This window comes from Phyllobates terribilis, unplaced genomic scaffold (genome assembly GCF_046119375.1).
Source record: "Phyllobates terribilis strain yellow unplaced genomic scaffold, ASM4611937v1 Scaffold_1__5_contigs__length_1240528914, whole genome shotgun sequence".
In the NCBI taxonomy this organism is placed as follows: Eukaryota; Metazoa; Chordata; class Amphibia; order Anura; family Dendrobatidae; genus Phyllobates; species Phyllobates terribilis.
The window spans coordinates 624,941,703-624,964,897 of record NW_027362761.1 but is presented as its reverse complement, the minus strand read 5'-3'; the positions used below and the strand labels follow the sequence as shown (position 1 = coordinate 624,964,897).

Sequence of the window (23,195 nt, the reverse complement as noted above, 5' to 3'; positions counted from 1 at the left end):
CAGCAGTCTCAAGAGACCACTTGAAGTCGTGCCCAGGTCTATTGAAGCCACAGGAAGAAGTACCTCTTATAGTGACTGAAGAACCCAAAGAAGATGTACTCCATACTGTCTTAGGACCTGTGATGCACTTCTACCACCAGCCAGAAGACCCGCCACTGCAAGTAAGACCTGTAAGAGCCCCAGAAGAGCCTGCTCAGGAAGAATCCCCGGAAGAAGGATCACCGGTAGAAGCAGAGCCAGTAGGCCCAGTAACCAGTGTAATTGCCAGTCCCATCGAGAGGTTAAGACAGATCTACAATTTGCCCACACGTAGATCTGACAGGGTAGCAGACAGTGCAAACACAGACATCAACAACACCCCAGTACTACGTAGGTCAACACGCAGTACAAAAGGCCAGGTCCCTGCCAAGTACCAGGAATAAGTTAGAAATGCCTGCAGTGTAAATAGTTACCCAGTCGGGTATTGCCTACTGTTGTTTATCGTATAAACTTAAATTAAATATATGTGTTTATTTAGTTACCTGTCAGGGTATAAAGACTTGTAGGCTGAGGACTGTGAGCAGCCCAAAAACTGTTCCTGTACATAGTTGCACTCCCTGGAGTGCCCTTTAAGTGACCACAGAACAAAAACCCGTTTGGCGTGGCCGAAGACGTGGTCCAGCACCTGGATCACTTATGCCCTGTAGCCACGCCCAGGGCCTACGTTGAGGGTTTTCATCCGGGTCCCTCATATTACTCATGTTCCTTCATCGGTGAAATGGACACCAGGTTACGGGACTTACTGTAACTCTATTGTTATTATAATTGCTATTGCTGTTATTCATTGTTATTATTGTTGTTACCTGTTTTGAAAAAAATGCTTCAGTCCAGGAGTACTGAATTGTACTAGGGGGGAATGTGGCGCCCTGCAGTACACAGGTGCCACAGAACCCAGTAGGGTGCATGGATGGTCTTCTCCACAAGAGGCCCTCACACATTCACACACCTCCACTCTACCACCTCAGACCACCAGAGGGAGCCCTGATAGGGATATAAATATGGAGGGTGGAGCCAGGCAGCTCAGTCAGAGTTTAGAGTTTAGTGTGCTCAGAGAGAGAGCAGCACACAGGCTGCTGTGTGAGGCAAGTTCAGGCCTACAGCGCGCACTGAAGCCTAGTGAGGGCCCTGAGTGTGGCCGACGGCAAGGAGGAACAGAGAGAGGAGTTAAGGGGGCAGAGGAGCGTAACATGCTCACCCCGAAATATATACCGGACACCGGGTCCGCGCCTACAGGGACCCTTTACACCCAGTAGGGACCACCGGATACCTGGAGGACTACAAGTCCCAGGTCGACCAACGCTGACTACAGTACCAGGGCTAGGAATCACGGAGGCCCCAGCGATCAGGGAGAGTGATCTCCAAGAGAAGGCCCTACCACCAGGTCAGCAGGTGCAAGAGAGAGAGACAGTAATCAAGCCAGGCCTAGCTCCAGACAGGTCAGAAGCTTAACAAGTGGAAGCAACGGATCAGAAGGCCCTATACCCGCTCACTGGGGAGAGTCCAGAAGTGCACCCTGCCTACTGAGTACCCTGGACCATACCTGCAACTACACCAGTAAAGGTACCGAAGCGAACCCCCGTGTGAGTGTCTGTCATTTCTCCCGGAACCGTTCTGGCCGTCTCTCCCCTGAACCACCATCCATTACCCCACGCTGCCCTGAGGCACGCTGTACCTGTGGGGAGCCGTTCCATCACAAGCTGCCCTACCATCTGCCTCAGAAAACTGCTCCGCAGCGGCGGCCCCCCTTTAGCCGCATTCCACAGGTGGCGTCACGAACTTTCCAAATCCCCTATAAATAAATCCCCTTTTTGGTGACCGCCCTGGGCCACGGATCGGGTCAGCCACCGTGATATCCTCCACCGGCATCCAGAGGCCCGGCTGCCGAGTACCCCACGGCTCTGGGGGCGCGTCAGTTTACTATATGGCAATCATGCGATGTGAGGACTCCTGTCGGGCCCACACACTATATTACGCCCCCTACAGTGGTCGCACACTGTATAATGTCCCCCACTCTTGTTCCTACACTGTATGATGGTCCTCACAGTGGTCCTCACACTGTATGATGGCCCCACAATTGTCTCCACATTGTATGACAGCCCCACAGTTGTCCCCAATCGGTGTGAAGACCCCACAGTGGTATCTACATTGCATGATAGCCATATATTATTCCCTACACTGTATGATGGCCCAGAGTGGTCCACAATCTATATGACGACCCATCAATGGTCCCCAGACTCTATGGTGGCCCTCATTGTGCGCTCTGAGGATTTTTAGGTGCCGGTGATGGGAATGGCGGACATGTGACTGTGCGTGTGTGATTTACATACATGTGATCACATGCCATCTAGATGGGAGCGGCCTCGCTCAATTTCAGTGTAGTTAGAATGAGGCTGGAAGTCTGCAAATCACAGACATGTAGTCACAAGCCGCTCGCTCTCGGCACCTGAGAATCCTAACAGTGGGCAGTGCGCGCGATGTGAGCATTCACAAATCTGCCCCTTCATAATAGACACAAGTCACAATGTGAGCAAACATTTTATTATATCAGTGATTGAAGAAAAAGAATCACAAATGTCAAATCTTCAGTGTGCTCAGAATATAAGGATCGGGTATGAAAATGGCGGATTACACATTATAACTGGATTATATCATATTACAGAAAGGCAGATAACATAGAGGTATAATAGGAGCATCTCGGGTCCACACAGCTGTATGTAGATGTAAACCTATGGAGGTGACATGTACACTGCACACAGTAATGTCCATGCCCCGAGCTCCACTGAGCTCTGTAAGAGGGACGAAGGCCTGAAGAAGGCACCGAACAGATTGTAGCTGGTCTAGTCCTCATAGAATCCGACATCGTGGCACAGAGTGACATTGGTGACACAGAAAACTCTGCTCCATCACATGGTACGGTGTGTGGTGGAGACCATATGAGAGAATACAACATGGCGGATGAAATGTCACACAAAACACAAAGCAGATCTGCAGGGAGATCATCATCATCGTCATAGAGTGAATTATCAGAGATAGGATTAGTAAGGCAGCAGCAATCATCAATGTGGCACCGCTCCGATCTACGGAAAAGACTGCAAAGTCTCACTCACAAGCTTCAGCGTCAGAGGCCCCATATACTGACTTTGGTGAGATGGGCTTCAGGGAGCTTGCTCTGTCATTCCATCCACGACAGTAGAAATTTGGCAAATATTCTCCAGCCACAATGATCATCCTGTCACCCTTGAAATATTCTTCAGAGTATAGGATCCAGGCTCCGCTCTCCACCTTCACAGATGAGGCCACATTGTTGAATCCGTAGCTTTTCAGTGAAGTTGCAGCCTTTTCCAGGTCCACAGATGGTAACGTAAAGTAGATGCCTTCATACAATGTTATTTTGGGCTGATAAAGGCCACCTTTAACCATCCGGGCAGAGGAGATCTTCTCAGCCATACTTGGGATTGAGCTGTAGTCTCCTTCAGAGAAGCAGATGAATATTCCCCAGTAATAGGTGTCTGTAAACACAACCCAAGGATCTCCGTGAACTCTCAAGGACTGAGCTTTCTTGAGGAACCCAACAGTGGTGAGGTCAGCATTATCACCGTCCAAAGACACCGAGTCTCCAGTGAAGTCTGGAAACTCAAACAGCTCAATTGTGTTCATGATGATTGTTGTTGTGGAGGAGATACCGCGTCCTCTGCAGCCTCAAAGCCTTTTCCTTCCCTGCGGATCCCTTGCTCATTATATAGGTTTTAACTTGGGTGTTTCCCGGTATGTTTATGCAGAATTTATTTCCTCCTCTCCTTGATTTCTCAAGAAATTGCAGAGTAATACTTGGCTGCTCATCAATTTGTGACCTGATCCTGCGGATAAAATCTTATAGGAACTGGAAGTTCATTTTTTATAACCAACCTACCATAAGAAGCCTACATCTGGAGCTGGAGCTTTCCCAATGTTAAAAAGGCTCAATAAATCCTTCCAATGTGGTTCTGGTTCATCATTCCGCCTATCTGCTGGACACTATGTGTGGCGCCCCTGAGGGTTCAGTCGCCACAGAGGTACTGCACCTCACCCAGAGGTGTGGTGTCTCTCTTCTCTCAGGTAAGGAGGGAGTGCTGCCCGGAACCCCAACACCTGCATCCAACAATACACTACTCCAGGCCGGCTGGAGGGGCAACATGCAGAGTGCAGCTGCTGAGCCCTGACCCTGGCTGGAATGGGGGAACCCAGAGGTAGGGGGAACAAGTAGTGGGTGTGGGTGGAGGAAGTAGTTAGAGGGAGCACTTTGGTAGGAGTATATAGAGGGAAGCCATCTTAGGGTGGCAGAACAGAAGAGTGGTCAGTAGAGGAGAGCAGTTCAGAAGAACAGCTCGGGACAGTTCAGAAGAACAGTCCGGGAGCAGAGTCTCACTAGGAGCTCTGCTCCACAACCAGGGGCCTAGTGTCAGACGCCCAGGAGGGGAGCAGGGAGTAGGCTCCGTTCTAAGAAGTGATCCTAGGGGGTACGGCGAGTGCAGGAAGGCACCCGTACGCCCCACAGCTGTCAGAAGACAGGGGGATCGTAAGCCGCATTCTAATCCCCAGGAGGGTCTAGCAGGTCCGGGATCCAATGCACAGGAGGGACTTCAGAGCACCCGAACGGGATTGAGAGTGGGCAGCGCAGGGCAGGAGGGAGAAGGACCTAGTGTGAAGACGGTCTAAATAGGAACACGTGAAAGTGGGGTTCTGACAGGAACCCCTGATCTACCTGAGGAAGGATTGAACCCCTGCCCGGTGAACGCAGCATGACGCGGGAGGCTGTAAACTGACAGTGCACCCTGAGGAACTAAAGAACTGTGAGTAAAGACTCGGATGACTGCACCGCACCGCCTCTGTCCATTATTTTGTCTGTGCCACCTTTCCCTCACTGCACTATAACGCCCAGCGCAACCACCATTTACCTACACTGCCCTGGAGCTTGCTCTATCTGTGGAGAGCCACACCATCCCTGCTGCCGTAACACCAACTCCAAAGGACTGCTCCGGAGCGGCGGCTCCCTTTAGCCGCAATCTACAGGTGGCGTCACGAACAATCCCAAAATCCCATATAAGAATATCCCCTTTTTGCACTGACCACCCTGGGTCACGGACCGGGCCAGCCACCGTGATATCCCCTATACCGGCAACCAGAGGCCCGGCTGCCGAGTACCCCACGGCCCTTGGGGCGCGTCAGATCCATGGACCCTGTCCTGATAGCACATTTGTGCGACCACATACTGTAACTGCATGCTCAATGTTTTAAACATTTCTGGTTAGTTTTTTCTAGACACCCATTTGGCAACTTTTTATAGAATATAACAATAAATTTGCTATTCCCTTATATGACTCGCCCCCAGTGCCATGGGTTACTCGGCAGCCGGGCCTCTGGATGCGGATGGGGGATATCACAGTGGCTGGCCCGGTCCGTGGCCCAGGGCGGTCAACAAAAAGGGGATTTATTTATAGGGGATTTGTAAAGTGTTCGTGACGCCACCTGTGGAATGCAGCTAAAGGGAGCCGCCGCTGCGGAGCAGTCCTCTGGAGCTGGTGTTATGGCAGCAGGGATAGTGTGGCTCTCCACAGGTAGAGCTAGCTCCAGGGCAGTGTAGGAAGTGTAAGTTGTGCTGGGCGTTGTAGTGCCGGGAGGCAGGAGGGCGCAGATGAAAGAATGGACGGAGGCAGTACGGTGCAGTCATCCGAGTTTTTACTCACAGTTCTTATGACAGTTCCACTGGTGCACTGTACGGGTGCCAGCCTCCCATGTCGCGCTGCGTTCACCAGGCAGGGGTTCAGCTCTTCCTCAGGCAGATTAGGAGCACCTGACGGAACCCCACTTTCTTGTGTTCCTAGCTAGACCGTCTTCGCGCTGGGTCTTTCTCCCTCCTGCCCTGCGCTTCCCACTCTCAATCCCGCTCGGGTGCTCTGAAGTCCCTCCTGACCTGTCTCACTGGAGTTCCCAGACCAGCTTGACACTCAAAGAGATTAGAATGAGGCTTTGGCAACTGACTATATAAGCCAGAAGCCTCTGGTTTTCCCAGCCGAGACTTGGAGTAACACGGCTGGCCCAGGGGCCGGTCCCCTTCCTGCGGCCTACGATCCCTCTGTCTTCTGGCAGATTCGGGGCGTACGGGTGCAGTCCCGCACTCACCGTACCCCCTGGGATCCCTTCTTAGAATGGAGCCTACTCCTCTGCTCCCTACCTGGGCCTCTAGGACTGGGCACTACTTGTGGAGCAGAGCTCCTAAAGAGACTCTGCTCCCTGTCTGACTGACACTCTCTTCTGTTCTGACCTCTCTGTTCTGCCACCCTAAGATGGCCTCTCTTTATATACCTACTACTATGGTGCTCCCCTAAACTGCTTCCTCCACCCACACCCACTACTGGTTCCCCCTACCTTTGGGTTCCTCCCACTCCAGCCAGGGACATGGCTCAGTTCTACGCACGCATCTTGCCCTTCCAGCCGACCTAGAGCAGTGTAGTGTTGGATGCAGGTGTTGGGGTTCCGGGCAGAACTCCATCCTTACCTGAGAGAAAGAGACACCACACCTCTGGGTGAGGTGCAGTACCTCTGTGGCGACTGAACCCTCAGGGGCGCCACATATATATCTGCAAAGAGAAATGAACTAGACTGAAGGGCATAGGTAATCTGCCTTTTTTACATTACAGAGGACAAGTGAGTATAGCGAGGAGTAGATTACAGCCTGAAAGAGGTAAATATTCGACATGGGTGTAAGGCGGCATGTATATAATGGCTGTCAGCTGCATGTAAAAGGGTTAAAATCAGTCAGACATCATCTTACAAAAAGTAAAGACTTATTCTGCAAATACCACACTGTTATGTTCCAGCCCTGGGTCCCCAACCTTTCACACCATGGGAGCCGCATTCAGCTCTGAGGGGTGATCATTAGTGATGGGCAAGCATGCTCGGCACTGCTCGATAGTCAACCGAGCATCCTGGTGCTTGAGACGCTCGGTATTCGATCAAGTGCCCGGATACTCGGACGCCATGCTCGATTCACCATCATGCATGTTTGGCACCTGATTGTCATCCACTAAACATGTGGGGATTGCTTGCCAATCACGGTAATGCTGTAGCCATGTTGGGTATAGGCATTACTGTGGTTGGCCGGCCGGCATAGTCGTCTATGTAAGACCCAGTGACGCCATCTTGGGTGCATTGTACCTGGACATATTGTAGGGAATCGCAGCTACAGAAGGAACAGTGTGAACAGTGTGAACAATTAAACCCTCACCTGCTGGTGCAAGATGCAACCAACAGCTCTGTGAATGGATTCAGTTCTATCATACTGCTCTTAACCGCAATTAGGGGATATTTGCTGCTGGAGTAGGAATAGTGCATTAGAGACTCTTACAGCAGGGTCGATTGCATTACAGTCCTTGATGCTGCTTCCTTAAACCGACAACCCGATTCTATTCTCTAATAATACCGCTCATATCTGAAAATCATTTAGGGTTAGCCGGCGGAGTAGGGATTAGCGTATTAGAGACTTTTCAGCAGGGTTGATTGCATTACAGGGTTAACACCTACAAGCAAAACTCCTTTCATGGACAATTTAAATAGATTTTATTCTCTATTAAGACCGCTCATAGCCGCGTAAAAAAATGAAAATGCGCAAGGCGTGCGGTAATCAATGGGGAATGCTGGGTGATGGTGAAGTAACCCACTGATAGCTAGCAACTTGGAGCTACCCATTGCACTGCTGCATGCCCTTGAGGGCCGGGTATAGTCTTCATCCGCCTCCCGATGCTGGCAAGGGGGAACTTCAGCAGAGCCCCTCCCAGGCGGAGGGCAGCAGGGCGGCTGGTGACCGGACAAGCAGACAGCAGTCAGGGTAACTACACCAAAACTGTAGTGCAATAGCATAAACTAAGGTGAACAATGATAAAACTAGCACAGGCACCAAAGCATGAACCACCTCAGAAGCACAGAACCACTGACCGTAACCACCCACCAGAACTGAAATAATCAGCAACAAAAGGAGGACTGGTAGGTTTATATCTGCCTCCCAGCAGTCATCTGACCACGCTGGGGCAACGCCCAATACCCAGACCAGAGAGACACCGGAGGAGGGTAGAAAAGATTGCAGGGAACCTCCCATCATCCCGCTATCTGACTGCCCCCCTCCCTGGTATCTGCTGGCAGCAGCTAACACCAGGGGACCCCACACAGCATAATTGTGGGGAGCAGCAACATCCCGGCTCCAAGTGATGCTAGGAGCGTATCCGAGAATATCCAAACTAAGCGAGTTCCCTAGAAGGTGACACCCCATCCCTCATGGCCAGTGATGGGCAACGGGAGACCCGCCGTAGAGCTGGAGCCCGCCCAGAAACATGAGCGGCCCCCTCAGGTATGGAGCTTACATTCCTGACAACCAGTGTAGTTGTCTTACTACTTCCAAATGGTAAATATAATTTTTCAGAAGCACTCCTCTACATCTCTTTCAGGGTGCATCGCAGTGCCTCCTTCTCATTTTTGTCAGGCCTTCCACATACTGCATCGGTTTTACCACTCTAGGAGTCTCACTGTTTTTAAAAATTCTCGCTCCTAACTTGGGAAGGTGAAGCTTAACCATCGGCTCCTTTGTGTTGCCACCATTCTGCTCTGACTAGCGTAGGGACAAGATGCGGCTCCATTGAGGGACAGTGTCATGCTTTGTGTGTGTCATTGTAAAACAGCCTCTGTGTGGGCACTGGGCACCAGGCTGTGTGGGTGAAGTTTTTAAAATCCAGTGTTGCGTCTCTCAAAAGCTGTAATGAAGCAGGAATAATTTTCTGGCACATAAGTTTGCAGTCTTGCAAGGATTTTAAAGAATCTGTTTCAAAGGCTTTTTGCAAAATGTTTGATAATTTGTACTTTCAAGTCATCATTCACAGGTGAAGAGTCAGGGACCATGATATTAATTCACAATGCTCGAATATCCACAGCTCATCCCCCAATGTTGGCTGGGAAACACCCTACAATGGTATTTAGTATATCTTAGCAAACATCCTTTCAGAGTCCCTGTATGGCAGACGATACATTGTAAGAGCTGATATAAGATGTAAATAACAGCCATTCATCAATTACCAAATATCAACTCAAGTGATCAGCATTCAGGTTTATACAAACAATAGTCTGTGTTGAGCAATCAAAGCAGAACACAGGTTAAAAAGTCAACATAAAAATAAAGGTATACTGCTCTTGGCCATCAGAAATTATGTCTGGCATAATTAAGAAAAGCTCTGTCGTCACTGTCATCATAAATCCTAAAGTGTTAGCGCCATCTTTACTTCTTGCAACAGATACAAATTCTTTGCTTCTTTTTCTGTTCGAGTAGTTGTTGTAAATAACTGTATGTGACTTTTTATATGAACCTTTACATATGGATCTAGTAAGGGATGAGGTCAGTTTCCTGAAGTGAGTAAATATTCTTTTACAGACAAGTCCTACCACCTTCTTTGCTTTGGACCTTTCCACAGTCCGCAGCTTGAGGCCTTTTCCCATGAATTCATTGGTCTGTTCTATCTCTTTATGGGCACGTGTTCAGATTGTATTCCGAGTCCCTCCTGTACATATCTTGTTGTCTGTGTTGCCTCCTGGTGCACTTCACACTTCGGGCTTTCGATCTTCCCCGGCCCAATAGCGTCGATCCTGGGGGGCCATGCTTTCCACCAGAAGGCTATATAAGCCACCTGACGTACTAACAAGCGCCCAATCTACTAGGGCGGCCGATGGCCTAAGCCACCTTTTCGAAAGATACTACACTTGATCTTAGCCAAAAAGCTGAGTAAGTATTTACTGGTATAATGAGAACATGCATTTAACATTAGAGCAACAACTAAATGATGTCAATGTTTGGGGTGGTATTTCAAGTTTTGGTGTTTTAGGACCAATATTTTTTGATGGAACAGTCACAGGAGATAAGTATCTCGAAATTCTAATGAATCAAGTAGTTCCCCAGTTACAGCAACAGCCTAATTCACATGACCTTTATTTCCAACAAGATGGGGCCCCTCCACATTATTCGAGAGTGGTCCACGAGGATCTCGATGCAACATTTCCTAATAAATGGATTGGCCGAAGAGGCCCAGTTGATTGGCCGGCATGTTCACCAGACTTGACCCCAATGGATTTTTTCTTTTGGGGAGTACTCAAGGACAAAGTTTATAGTCGAAAACCAAAAAGTGGCAGTGATTTGAAAAATTCCATAAGAGATGCATTTCAAGAAATTATTACCCAAAGAGACTTGTGCAAAAAAGTTTGTCGAAGCGAAAGAGGCGACTTCAAAGCTGAGGAAATTGTAATGGAAAACAGTGTGAGCCCCTGCGGTGATAAGATTTAAGGGCTTTTGTATTATTGTTCAGAATAAAATGTAATTGTCAATGTTATGCTTGTGTTACTAAATATAATTTTATATATAAATCAAAATAAATGTTATTATTTTCTGGCCACCTACTTTTGGACAACCCTGTATAAATATGACTATATATTGGGCAGGACCAGACTTTGGCTCCATATTGTTGGATGCTCGGTCTTCTTTTCTCAGGTTCACGGCCTTTGGGGACTTACTTTAGTCAGGACTACGTAGGGTCAGCTAGGATCAGACGAGGGTAAGCGGAGGTGCCATAACTTGTGTGCTTTATCCAGGGTGCCAACCTCCGCAGTCAGGCAGGGCTTTTCTGTAGGGGAAAATGTTAGGACACCCCCTGCCTGATCCTCTTTTTAGTCCTGTTTTCTGAGTGCGGTATTAATTGGACATCATTTGGTCACCACATAGATAAATATATATATATAATTGTATGTTGGATAGGGATTACCAAGTCTATTCCCTTTAATAATATACATAAAGGTATAATTTTTAATGATAGGGAAATCTTGAATATTTCCATCTTTCTTATTATGAAGCATGATGGCGTCTTCTACTGCAGACAGGGGACGAGGGACATTGAATGTGACATAATCCACAGTGATGATAACGGAGCAGTGTAATCACCACCACCTGTATTCACCGCTCACTAGTCCGGCACCGCCACATTACAATACATCTATGACCCAGGATCTGGCGATGACTCCAGGTATCGGCACCATCGAGGTGTAAGACCTCAGCTGGGCGCATCAGGGGCGCAGGTAACAGGGTACAGAGGGGGCAGTCACCTCCGGGCTGAGGTCCTCACCACATCAGAAGACCCCAGTATTATAAATGCCTCATGGTAAGTGGGGTCTGTACAGACTTTATACTGTGACCAGGATCTGGCGATGACTCCGGGTATCGGCACCATCGAGGTGTAAGACCTCAGCCGGGTGTATCAGGGGTGCAGGTAACAGGGTACAGAGGGGGCAGTCACCTCCGGGCTGAGGTCCTCACCACATCAGAAGACCCCAGTATTATAAATGCCTCATGGTAAGTGGGGTCTGTACAGACTTTATACTGTGACCAGGATCTGGCGATGACTCTGGGTATCGGCACCATCGAGGTGTAAGACCTCAGCCGGGTGCATCAGGGGCGCAGGTAACAGGGTACAGAGGGGGCAGTCACCTCCGGGCTGAGGTCCTCACCACATCAGAAGACCTCAGTATTAGAAATGCCTCATGGTAAGTGGGGTCTGTACAGACTGTATACTGTGACCCAGGAGCTCCAGTTGTGTCTCTGGTGTATACAGAACAATCAGGGTTCCTGCTCCTCCGGCAGATGAGTAATTATTCTGCACATTTTGGCAGTTTTTCAGAAGCGGGTTACAGGGGATCGGTGTTGCTGTCATCGCTAGCACTCAACTATCGGAAGAGAAGGACCATTGTGTTCAGGGTTCACTTCTACAGAAATCTATTATTGATATAGGTGAATTTCCGAAATTCTGAGGAACCGCTGAGATTACACCATGAAGGAAGGTAAAGGCCAGGGTGAGATTTATAGGGAAGCTTTCCAGTGAAAACAAAGAGTCAGGACGATGGCATAAGGTTATTAGAGTGAAGGTTATAAGAAACCTTGAAGTCTTTATACTGAGCAGAAAACTGCAGCTAGTACCAGGGGTGCAGAGGAATATAGTGTGAACCATGGGCTAAGAGCACCGGCTCACGAGCAGCGGCCCACCAGTAACCGGCTTACTAGAGGAAATGTTCTAACAGGTTCTGATCCATTGAACAATCTGCAGTTTGATAGGAGGAAAAAAAAGTGTCTTGTGCCAATTCACACCCTGCTGAAGATTGCATCTGCCAGAGAGTGGGCTCATGATGTCAGGTAGGGCCGCGCGGGCTTCCCGATAGTTCCCAGCAGCCATGGCCGGCCTCAGTTATGTGTGACCAGTGCAGTCGGCAGTGGCCCCCAGACTTCAGTGGGAGGGCTGCATGTAAATCAGCACCAGGGATTTGCGTCCCCCTCAACTCTGGGCATGTTTGCTGCCAGATGTCATTGTGGGGCACCACAGCTGGACAGTCCCGGTGACTGAAGGTGTGAGAGGGTCCATCTAATTTGAGGGGGTTTATTTGATTATGTTGCTGAAGTTGGAGAGTAACATTATACTTCAAAAGGTGTCGTACTGCAATCCTCTCTTCTCAAAGTATACTGATAAAATACCCCCTCTGTGAAGACCCGGGGTCCTCCGTGGGCGTAATACTACTCAGACAGCACAGGGTGCGGGTAAAACAGCGTTGCAATACTTTACTGAACCACTAAGCGGGCAATAAACACATAGAACAGGCCCAGCAAATACCCAAGATGGTGCAAGTTACTCAGTCCTTATCCTTCCACTGCTCCACCGGGAATAGAGCAGTGAGGTGTGTGGCCAGGTGACCTTATTGTCCCAACCTGGATCTCCTCATAACATCTCTGAGAGTTCAGTGATAGTCAATGGAGCAGATCTGTATTCCTCTTGATGGAGCCATGTGTCCTGGCTGTTGTGCTGAAGAGTCTCTCTTGAAAGAAGAAAAGAGAAAATGCCAGCTGTGTGAAGGATCAGAGGAATAATTTGAAATGAGAACGGCCGAAGGGCCACCCGCCTGGTAGAGTTGTGCTCCCCTGCACAACCCCGGTGATTGATTTGAGCCTGGGAGATGGGTGCTCTCACCGCACGCTGCAGGCTGATTCTCTCACCACATGTAGCGGACCACCGTCTGCCACCGCTACTTCCGCCTTCCTGGTCGCGGACCACGTGACTGGAGGCTGGAGGCGGATTACCGCAAGTCCTTTTAGGTTAGGGAAGGTAGCTCTGGCGCTGCAGGTCCCCAAAGAAGTTGGATGGGGAGTTATATGGACAAATAAAAAGTGGTCAACAGCTGCTCCTGCCGCCAGCCCTCAGGGAGGGAATAGGGATACATGGAAAGAAGAAAGAGCGGTCTGTGGAGCGCTGAATTGATCACTGAGAGTATTTAGGGCTGAAACATTTAATACGCCCTCTCCATAACGCGTTTCGATATCCAAACTATCTTCATGAGGTGGTACAGGGGTATAGACACAAGAAAAACATTTATAGGGAAGGATCACACTGATTGTTTGACAAACTAATTAGTTAATCATGGGCCCTGAGCACCCTTCATGTGCCAGTGTGCAGGTGCTTCTCATCTCAGCAAAGGGACAGCAAGCAGATGAAAAATAAAAAAATCATATAAAATTATATAAAAATTTATAGTTTTTATACAATGTTCGTGACGCCACCTGTGGTATGCGGCTAAAGGGAGCCGCCGCTGCGGAGCAGGTCCTCTGGAGCAGCAGAGTTGGTTCAGCTCTCCACAGGTAGAGCTCAGCTCCAGGGCATTGTAGTGGGGATGTAATAGATGTCACTGTTGCAGTGTGGTGCAGGCAGGTTATGACGCAGCAATTATTCACAGAGACAGTGGGATGCAGTCTTCAGGGTTTTACTCACAGTTTGCAAAGACTCCCGGTTACAGTTACCGGTGTATAACCTTCCACGTTGTCCTGTGTTTACTCAGGGAGGGGTTCAGCAAACCCTCAGGTAACTCCAGAGCACCTAGCGGAACCCCGTTCTGCGTGCCTTTTCTGGTCGACTTCCTGCGCTGGCTCTCACCCTCCTGCCCTACGCCTCACACCCGGTGTCCCAAGCCAGTGACCGTGGACCTTGTGGGGCAACGTCTTCTCTGTCCCCTGGGTCCTCTATGGCCTCCTTTTTGGCGATTAGATGTGGCTACTGGCTGCAGCACCTGAAATGCTGCACCCTCCGGTTATCTAGCTGAGACTTGAAAAACTCTGCTATTTTAGGGGCCGGTCCCCTGTGCGGCCTGATCCTTCCACTTCTGGTAGATTCGGGCGCACGGGTGGTGTGGCGCCCTGCTGCTCACGGGTGCCACAAAACCCAGTAGGGTGCATGGATTGATTTCTCCACAAGAGGCCCTCACACATTCACACACCTCCACCCTACCTCCTCAGACCACCAGAGGGAGCCCTGCTAGGGGTATAAATACTGGAGGGTGGAATTAGGTAGTCGGAGTGTGCTGACGCTAGGAGATCAGTGAAGAAGCAGCACGCAGGCTGCTGTGCTTAGGCGAGCTAAGGCCTACAGCACGAGTTGAAGCCTAGTGAGGGCCCTGAGTGTGGCCGACGGCAAAGAGGAAAGGTTACCCCACACCGGGGAATACAGGAACAGGCAGGTTAGAGCACAGGCTGGGTAGGGTCCAGTACAGACTAGGAGACGGGTTCAGAGCCGCAGATGCGGTAATCAAGCAGAGTAAAGCGAAACCGCAGGTGCGGTGGACAGGGCTGAGTAGAGCGAAACCACAAGTGCGGTGGACAGGGCTGAGCAAAGCGAAACCGCAAGTGCGGTGGACAAGGCTGGGCAGAGCGCGCAGAAACCGCAAGAGCAGTAAGTAAGGCAGAACAGAGATAAACCGCCAAAGCGGTGAGCAAAGACAAAGCAGAGGGGAAAGGGCTCTGTTCACACGGAACAGACTGGAAGGGAAAAGCAGAACCAGAAACACAGAAGGTACTTGCAAAGAAGTAGCGAGTGGACTCCAAACTCACAAACAGAAGTACAGCGACAACGAGTAGGAGTTAGGTGCAGGTTCAGACTCTGCAGAAAAAGAGAGGAAACGGACACAGAGACAAAACAGGTAAGAGGCCAGGAGACAGTTCAGACAAGAACTGTACTGCAACGAAATACAGGAACGAGCCTAGGTAAAGCCAAGTGCTGGTTCAGACACTGCATAAAAAAGGAGGAAACGGACATAGAGACAAAACAAGTAACAGGTTAGGAGACAGTTCAGACAGGAACTGTTACTGCAGCGAAATACAGGAACGAGCCTGGGTATACGGCCCCCAGAGGCAGCACCGAACAGGCTAGGAGTGTGTTCAGACAGGCCTGGAAATACAGCCTCCAGGAAGGCAGACAAGCAGGGAAAAACAGAACGGGACCTGGCACATTCAGGGTCTAGAAGCACACTGAATGTTAAAGTTGCTCAGGCATCAGCTTCCAAATGAAGCTGGTTTAAATATCCAGTGACTGACAGCAATAGGCTGAGGACGCATTAGGGGTGTGCCCACAGCAGCTACAAGAAGCAGGAAGTAACCGGGCCGCCGCCCTAAGCAGTCAGAACAGAGACAAACAGACAGCATGGAAAGAAGCCAGGCTAGCAGACTGGACTGATAATCAAGTTTGCGATCTTGCATAGTGAGAGATGGTGCTCTATGCAAGCCCGCCACCAGGTATGTTACAGTACCCCCCCCTTACGCCCCCTCTTTTTCAAGCCTGCAAGAGTGTTCCGCAGAGAATTGGGAGGCCAGTCCTTCTCTTCAAGAGGATTGCCTCTTCTGTCCACTAGAGGAAACAAAACTGGTCTCATCATCTTGGTAACTAGGATGCTTCCTCCCATGAAGCCATCCTCAGCAACGGATGAAGTGGGTGAAGTACCAGGTACAGGGTGTAAGAAAGTTTCTGTCCATTTGTTATCAGGTAGCACCCCAGAGGGTTCAGGAGACAACTGGAGGTCCTCCGCCTGGTTGGAGGGGTGCAGAGACTCGGGGGTAACCACTTCTTCGGGGTACACTTGGTCAAGCTCACTGGACGAAGTGAGCGAGGTATCAGGTACAGGGTGTAGGAAAGTCTCTGTCCATTTGTTATCAGGTAGCACCCCGGAGGGTTCAGGAGGCAACTGGAGGTCCTCCGCCTGGTTGGAGGGGTGCAGAGACTTGGTGGTATCCACCGCCTTGATGGACGCAAGGCCAGATTTATTAAAGATGGAGGGTCCATGCTTTGGGACCATCCTCAAACTGTTTTCAGAGATGACATGTCTGTGAGGCGGGACGGTACCTGAAACCAGATCATTGGTACAATCGTCGAGACTGTGTGGGACATTGCCTCCGCTTCTCTTCATTCGGAGACTTCAGTGCACAGCGAGTCAGCGACTAGCAGATCTGGTGAAGAAGAAGAAGACATTGCTGACTGTCCTGAAGATATGGGGACTGAACACCCCTTGTACCTTAACAGTCCCCCACGATACACCATGCAAGGTCTCCAGACCTGAGCGGGCACTAGATCTCTCAGCTCTGGACGACTTGTGGGTAAACCAGTCAGCTGGAATGTAAGCTTCTTCAAGTGTAATGCTCCAATCTGGAGCTTAATTTGTACAGACATATTTTGACTGTTTCTGAGTAGGGCTCGTCCTTCTACAGACAATGCCCAAACTGGCTTCTGGAGATTTTGGACAGGAATCAGACACCGACTCTTCAAGGCTTTAAGCCCGAAACTTCCAGTTAATCCGAGGCTTTCACTTGCCACGGAGACAGTCATGGTCATCTGTGGAGAGGAAACACCAATGCCCAGGGAAGCTTCTCCTACAGGCCTAATGTCTTGGGATTCTCCAACCTTCACAGGACAAAGACCGTCAGGGGGACCCAAACAACTGCAGCGGGACTGCAATTAAATTTCGTGACTGAGTTCCGGCCTCTGCTTTGCCTGCCAAACATGGTCAACCTTTATGGATTCAGTGCGGGTAGCTGCTTCTGCAGGCTGGGGAACAAGAGTAGAGATGAGCGTTGTTCGACTCGAACTGTTCGCCAATCTCAAATTCGAGCTGTTTTGGGCGGTGTTCGAGCCGTTCGGCGAACACGAACGATTTGAGAAAAATTCGGCTGTTCGAGGTTATGTTTGATAACTGTTCGTGCACCAAAATCATAACTGGATTTTTTCTCAGTAATGATGAAAATTAATGTTAATACGCAGTTTGAGTGTACAGCGGGGCGGGGGGAGGGGCAGGGGATGGATCTCTGCAGGAATAATGAAGATCTCCATTTTTTTTTCTCTTTCCCGCATTTACAGTGGGGAGGTGCAATCTGTCAGCCTATCAGCAGTGCACACACGGAGCGAAGTGCTTTTTTTCACACAAGCAAGGGCATGTGTCATTGGCAGTGTATGTCACATGTCCTTGCCCTATAAGACCAAGCCATTTTCCCCGTCGCCACCATTTTCTCACTGCTGCAGCTGCGTGTTAGACGGCACCGCTGTTGCTATGTGCGCTATACCTTGTTAATTTCAAGCCAATTTTCGCACAAATCTACAGATAGCTTGGGAGTAGGGAATAGTTGTGATTGCAGTCCTTTTAAGGACTAGGTTACAGTGACGCGCCCCCTGGGACATATTCCTTTTTGAGGGGAATACCCGGCACCGGATCAGATGGGGGGTTGTAGTCTCCGAGCGGCTGTGACCCGGCCCCGTGCCCAGGGCGTCAAGCTCAGTGTTATGTGGCAGTCCTACAGATGTTGTTAAGAGTTCTTTTGTGTCGACTACGCCACCCGTTGTGATGCGGTCACTGTGGCCGCCGCTGCTGCAGGGTCCGCTGAGGCTGATGGTGGGTGCGCAGCTTGGTGGGATAACCCCCAACGGGAGGGGTATAGCCTCAGAGGGGACAGGCGCAGAGGATGGGGGTTGTGGTGGTGTAGTGCAGACGGCAGTGAAGACAGAGTCGGGTTGTGCAGTTAAGGGTGTTTACTTACTGCAGATGTTGTACTGGTCACTCCAGCTGCTAGTGACCACCCGAGCCGTGCTGCGTCCACCAGGTCCTGGATCCAGCCAACCCCCAAACAAGTCCGGAGCGTGGCCCTGAGCTCTCTTTCTGTCCCGTTCTCTGGCCGTCCCCACCAGTAATCCACCTAGGTCCAGCTCCCTCGGGCCTTCTGTTGGGACACCCTTGGCCCTGGGTTCCCTGACCCTTCATGTGGTGTGCCTTCGGGGTGGATGTGATGGGTGACCGTGGCAGACGCTGCCCACGGTCTCCGGTCTCTGGCTGGGGAATGTTTTTACCCCCACCAGCTTGGGTTCCGGTACCCTGATGCCGACTCTTCACCCGGTGCTTTGAGTTGGGATCTCAGAGTCCTTCTCTTCTGTGCTCTGGGTCTCTCTCTTTTCTCCTCTCTCACTCTGGGTCTTTGTCTTTCTTCTCTCCTCTGCTCCTGACTTGTTCTCTGCAGCTGACTGACTCTCTGCATCTGATCCTCTGCATCTGACCCTGATCTTAGTTGGTGCCCACCTTATATACACCCTCTATGTGTGAGCTCAGGTGACCAGCACCCAATGAGCTCCTATCTTTACCCAGGCTGCTCCCCCTATCTGCCCCTACACTACTTGGGATGTACCACCCCCCTCCCACTCCAGCCAGGAACAGACTCGGTCGTACCTGCACATTTCTAAGTGGGAGTACCGTCGGCCTGTTCCCCGGAAATGGGATGTGTGTAGTGCATGCAGCCTACCGAGCTCAGATCCACACTCCATCCTTACCCGGGAGTGGAATATCACACCTCTGGATTGAGGTGCAATACCCCTGTAGCAGCCGAATCCTCAGGGTGCTACATTCCCCCCTGGTAAATCACAGCACGTCCTCGGGCTGTAAGACAAAAACACCAAAACATACAAAAATTTTTTTTTTCCATATAAACATAATAAAACATATAAAACATTATATATATAAAACTTTTCATATAAACATTCTCGTCGTCTCTTGTTTCAGGTTCCTCCTCCGGACACTGTGCAACGTGTGTCCGGGAAAAGTGCGACAGTCTCTTAGAAAAACTGGTTTTCCTATAAAACCGGTAGGGGGCGCTTTAGGAAGCGCAACTATATACAGGGGAAGTTGGCCGCTCTCAGTCCTCGGCCAGGTAGAGGGAAGGGAATGGCTGCTCACAGTCCTCAGCCTGTGGGATTAAGGGGTTAACGGGTAAACAGTTCACTCAGCTGGTCCCAACGGGGACTATATATATATGTATCAACAGTTTCTTTGGTACCCGGTCGGGTAACTATTTACATCACTTGCTCTGCCGCACTCAACGGCGTCTTCCTCCTGCTCTTTGCTTACAGCTGGTTGTTACTTCAGACCCGTCCGGGTCCTCTTGCTCCTTCTCCTCGCACCGCAACTCCTCCTCCGTCAGGCGGTGTACGTGGAGGGCGTAAGGTCCTTTGGCACACTTGTGCCGGGTGAAGGTGACCTCGTCTCCGATGTAGAGGTCACGACCTCTGTGCCCCTCCGGCAGATGGGACTCCACGTCTCTGCGCGTGACAAAGACGTCGCCGGGGGTGTTGTTGTCTCTAATGAAGCCCCACCCATGCTGCTGGTTGAACTTGATTACAGTCCCGGTGGTACGGGGACTGTGCGCTGCACGGGGGTCCCTCCTGGTCCGGCTCTTTTGCTCGGCGCTCCTTATTTGGGCCTGTTGTTCCCGGACCCGCCTCTCTCTCCGCTCCCTCGCAAACTCCTCAAGCTGTTGGCGGCAGCACTCCGCACGCTCTGCTGCAGCTGCCCTAGTTTCCTGAGTGAACCCCATTAGATCTTCTCCGGTGGGGTCCCACTCAAACTGTGCTTCCGCTAGCGGGGGCGAGATCCTTATTACGGGCTTCGGAGCCGGAATCAGGGGTTCATCCAGGGGTCTTAGTCTCTGCTGCCGTTCCAGCTCATGGTATTCTTCGGGCCAGATGAAGGGCCGCCCGTCCGGCCATGTGAGCTGGCTGAACAAGTCCTCCCCCAGGTGTGGCACCCTTGGTTTTACGGGCGCGGGCGCGGTGGTGGTGGCGCCCGGGTTGCCCAGGCCTTGCGGCCAGGCCTGGGGCACCTGGAAGGTGAAGGGCACCGTTAGGACGGCGGCGCCCTGGGCTACCTGGCCTTGCGGCCAGGCCGGAGGCTCCGCGGAGGTAGGGGGCGCTGTTGGTGATTCGGCGCCCGGGGGTACTAGGCCTTGCGACCAGGCTGGTGGTATTTCCTGCTTTGTCACGCCCCGGGTCGAGGCGTGTGACGTCACAGGGGTCGCGGCGGCGGCTTCCGGTTGGGGCCTAGTCTGCGTCGGTGACATGGCGTTTTCGGGCACAGCAGGGGAACTTTCAGGCTCTGCGACGGGGAGCTGGGGCAGGTAAGCGGTGTCACGGCTTGGGGTATAGGCGTCCCCTTTACCTGCCTCCATGCGTTCGGCTCCCTTCTCGGCGCCGTCTCCGGCCTTGGGTCCTCCCGCGCCATCCTCAGAGGCGGTCTCCTTCCTCATCTCGGCTGGCGTGCTCCGGGTCTTGGTTTCAGCTTGCGTCTTGGTTTCAGCTTGCTGGGCCATCTCCCGGCTCCATTCCGCCAATATCTCGCGCTGTACCCGGGCCATCCTCCGTGCGAGGCCCTCCAGGGCAGTCTGCGCACACTCCCGGTCTCGGGGGAGCTGTGCAAGGACCTCCACTAGGCCTAGTGGGGTCGTGGTGTCCAGCAGGCTCCTGACCAACGGGTCGGTGCTGCTCTGCTCTTCTTCCAGCAGGCTCCTGGCCAGCGGGCCGGTGCTGCTCTGCTCTCTGGACATCTCCGGGTGAGCTTTTCTGCTGCTCCTCTCCAGGCTTCCTGCCTCCGGGTGCGCTCGCTCCAGACTGCTCCAGGCGGCACCCATCTTTGTTCTCTTCTTTCGTCTCCTCCCACTTCGAGGGCGGTCCCAGGGCAACTCGGTGACTGTCAGCTCCAGGGGCTGTTCTTTCACGCTGACAGACACCTCCAGCATCACAGTCTCTGTTGGTGGGGGCGGTTTCCACTTTTGGCGCCATTTTCTGTCCTGGCCCACGATGGGAGGTGGCCTCTTGCCCTCCTTTGGCACGCCCATAATGGCGTCCGCTGCTCTTCCAAGGCGGGAAATCTGCGGTTTTGGCGGGAAGTGTCGCCCAGTGGCGGGAAACTCTGCAGATGGCGGGAACAAGCTGGAAATGGCGGACAATCGGCGGGACACGACTGGTGATGGAGTCCGATGGCGTGGACCCTCCGGAACCGGCGGGAGACTTCTTTCTGAGGTAAACTTGCACTTTTCTTCAGGCACGCAGTACCCGGGTGTTGCGGGCACGTAATCCTGCCGACTACGCCAAAGTTGACGCGCCCCCTGGGACATATTCCTTTTTGAGGGGAATACCCGGCACCGGATCAGATGGGGGGTTGTAGTCTCCGAGCGGCTGTGACCCGGCCCCGTGCCCAGGGCGTCAAGCTCAGTGTTATGTGGCAGTCCTACAGATGTTGTTAAGAGTTCTTTTGTGTCGACTACGCCACCCGTTGTGATGCGGTCACTGTGGCCGCCGCTGCTGCAGGGTCCGCTGAGGCTGATGGTGGGTGCGCAGCTTGGTGGGATAACCCCCAACGGGAGGGGTATAGCCTCAGAGGGGACAGGCGCAGAGGATGGGGGTTGTGGTGGTGTAGTGCAGACGGCAGTGAAGACAGAGTCGGGTTGTGCAGTTAAGGGTGTTTACTTACTGCAGATGTTGTACTGGTCACTCCAGCTGCTAGTGACCACCCGAGCCGTGCTGCGTCCACCAGGTCCTGGATCCAGCCAACCCCCAAACAAGTCCGGAGCGTGGCCCTGAGCTCTCTTTCTGTCCCGTTCTCTGGCCGTCCCCACCAGTAATCCACCTAGGTCCAGCTCCCTCGGGCCTTCTGTTGGGACACCCTTGGCCCTGGGTTCCCTGACCCTTCATGTGGTGTGCCTTCGGGGTGGATGTGATGGGTGACCGTGGCAGACGCTGCCCACGGTCTCCGGTCTCTGGCTGGGGAATGTTTTTACCCCCACCAGCTTGGGTTCCGGTACCCTGATGCCGACTCTTCACCCGGTGCTTTGAGTTGGGATCTCAGAGTCCTTCTCTTCTGTGCTCTGGGTCTCTCTCTTTTCTCCTCTCTCACTCTGGGTCTTTGTCTTTCTTCTCTCCTCTGCTCCTGACTTGTTCTCTGCAGCTGACTGACTCTCTGCATCTGATCCTCTGCATCTGACCCTGATCTTAGTTGGTGCCCACCTTATATACACCCTCTATGTGTGAGCTCAGGTGACCAGCACCCAATGAGCTCCTATCTTTACCCAGGCTGCTCCCCCTATCTGCCCCTACACTACTTGGGATGTACCACCCCCCTCCCACTCCAGCCAGGAACAGACTCGGTCGTACCTGCACATTTCTAAGTGGGAGTACCGTCGGCCTGTTCCCCGGAAATGGGATGTGTGTAGTGCATGCAGCCTACCGAGCTCAGATCCACACTCCATCCTTACCCGGGAGTGGAATATCACACCTCTGGATTGAGGTGCAATACCCCTGTAGCAGCCGAATCCTCAGGGTGCTACAACAGCATTTCCTACGACTTTTATCAGGCAGGTCTGTGCTCTTAAATAGATAGGTTGTGGGAGTAAAGACTAATTGTAATTGGAGTCCTTTTCAGGACTAGGTTACATCAGTTCCTATCAGTTTTTGCCAGGCAGGTCTGTGCCAGTGCTGTGCAAGTTTTTTTCACAGCATTTGGCTGAATCTAGCAAAGCTAATCCTTTTTGGCCTATTGCAGAGTGTGTTAGTCAGTGGAGTAGCCTATCTGTGTTGCAAGATATACCACCTGTGTATAGAATACCAATTTTTTTACTGCACCTAGTGAAGTAAAATCTTTTGGGCATAGCATCATTCTATTAGTCCATCTATACTGACCTCCATCAGGTTGCAAACTGAATATAATTTTTTTCTGCATCTAGCTCTGAAAAAATATTTGGCCTTCTAGCAGTGTGTGAGACTTTCTCTATTAGTCCATCTATACTGACCTCCATCAGGTTGCAAATTGAATAAAAAAAATTTCTGCATCTAGCTCTGAAAAAATATTTGGGCTTCTAGCGGTGTGTGGGACTTGTTCTATTAGTCCATCTATACTGACCTCCATCAGGTTGCAAACTGAATATAATTTTT

The 23,195-nt window shown here is 51.3% G+C and overlaps 1 protein-coding gene and 1 pseudogene across 1 annotated transcript; one reads left to right on the top strand and one right to left on the bottom strand.

The window, feature by feature from the left end:
* Positions 1-3,138: 3,138 nt before the first annotated feature.
* Positions 3,139-3,696, bottom strand: LOC141154529 (epidermal differentiation-specific protein-like). Its single transcript, XM_073640630.1, has one exon. It carries the CDS (start codon positions 3,694-3,696, stop codon positions 3,139-3,141), a length of 558 nt encoding a protein of 185 aa, XP_073496731.1.
* A 4,660-nt stretch (positions 3,697-8,356) lies between these two features.
* The window catches only part of LOC141154480 (uncharacterized), a 31,527-nt pseudogene continuing 16,688 nt past the window's right edge, over positions 8,357-23,195 (top strand).

What these genes read in the sequence shown, in the direction of transcription:
- LOC141154529 (XM_073640630.1), bottom strand. Translation starts at nt 3,696, where the DNA reads ATGAACACAATTGAGCTGTTTGAGTTTCCAGACTTCACTGGAGACTCG.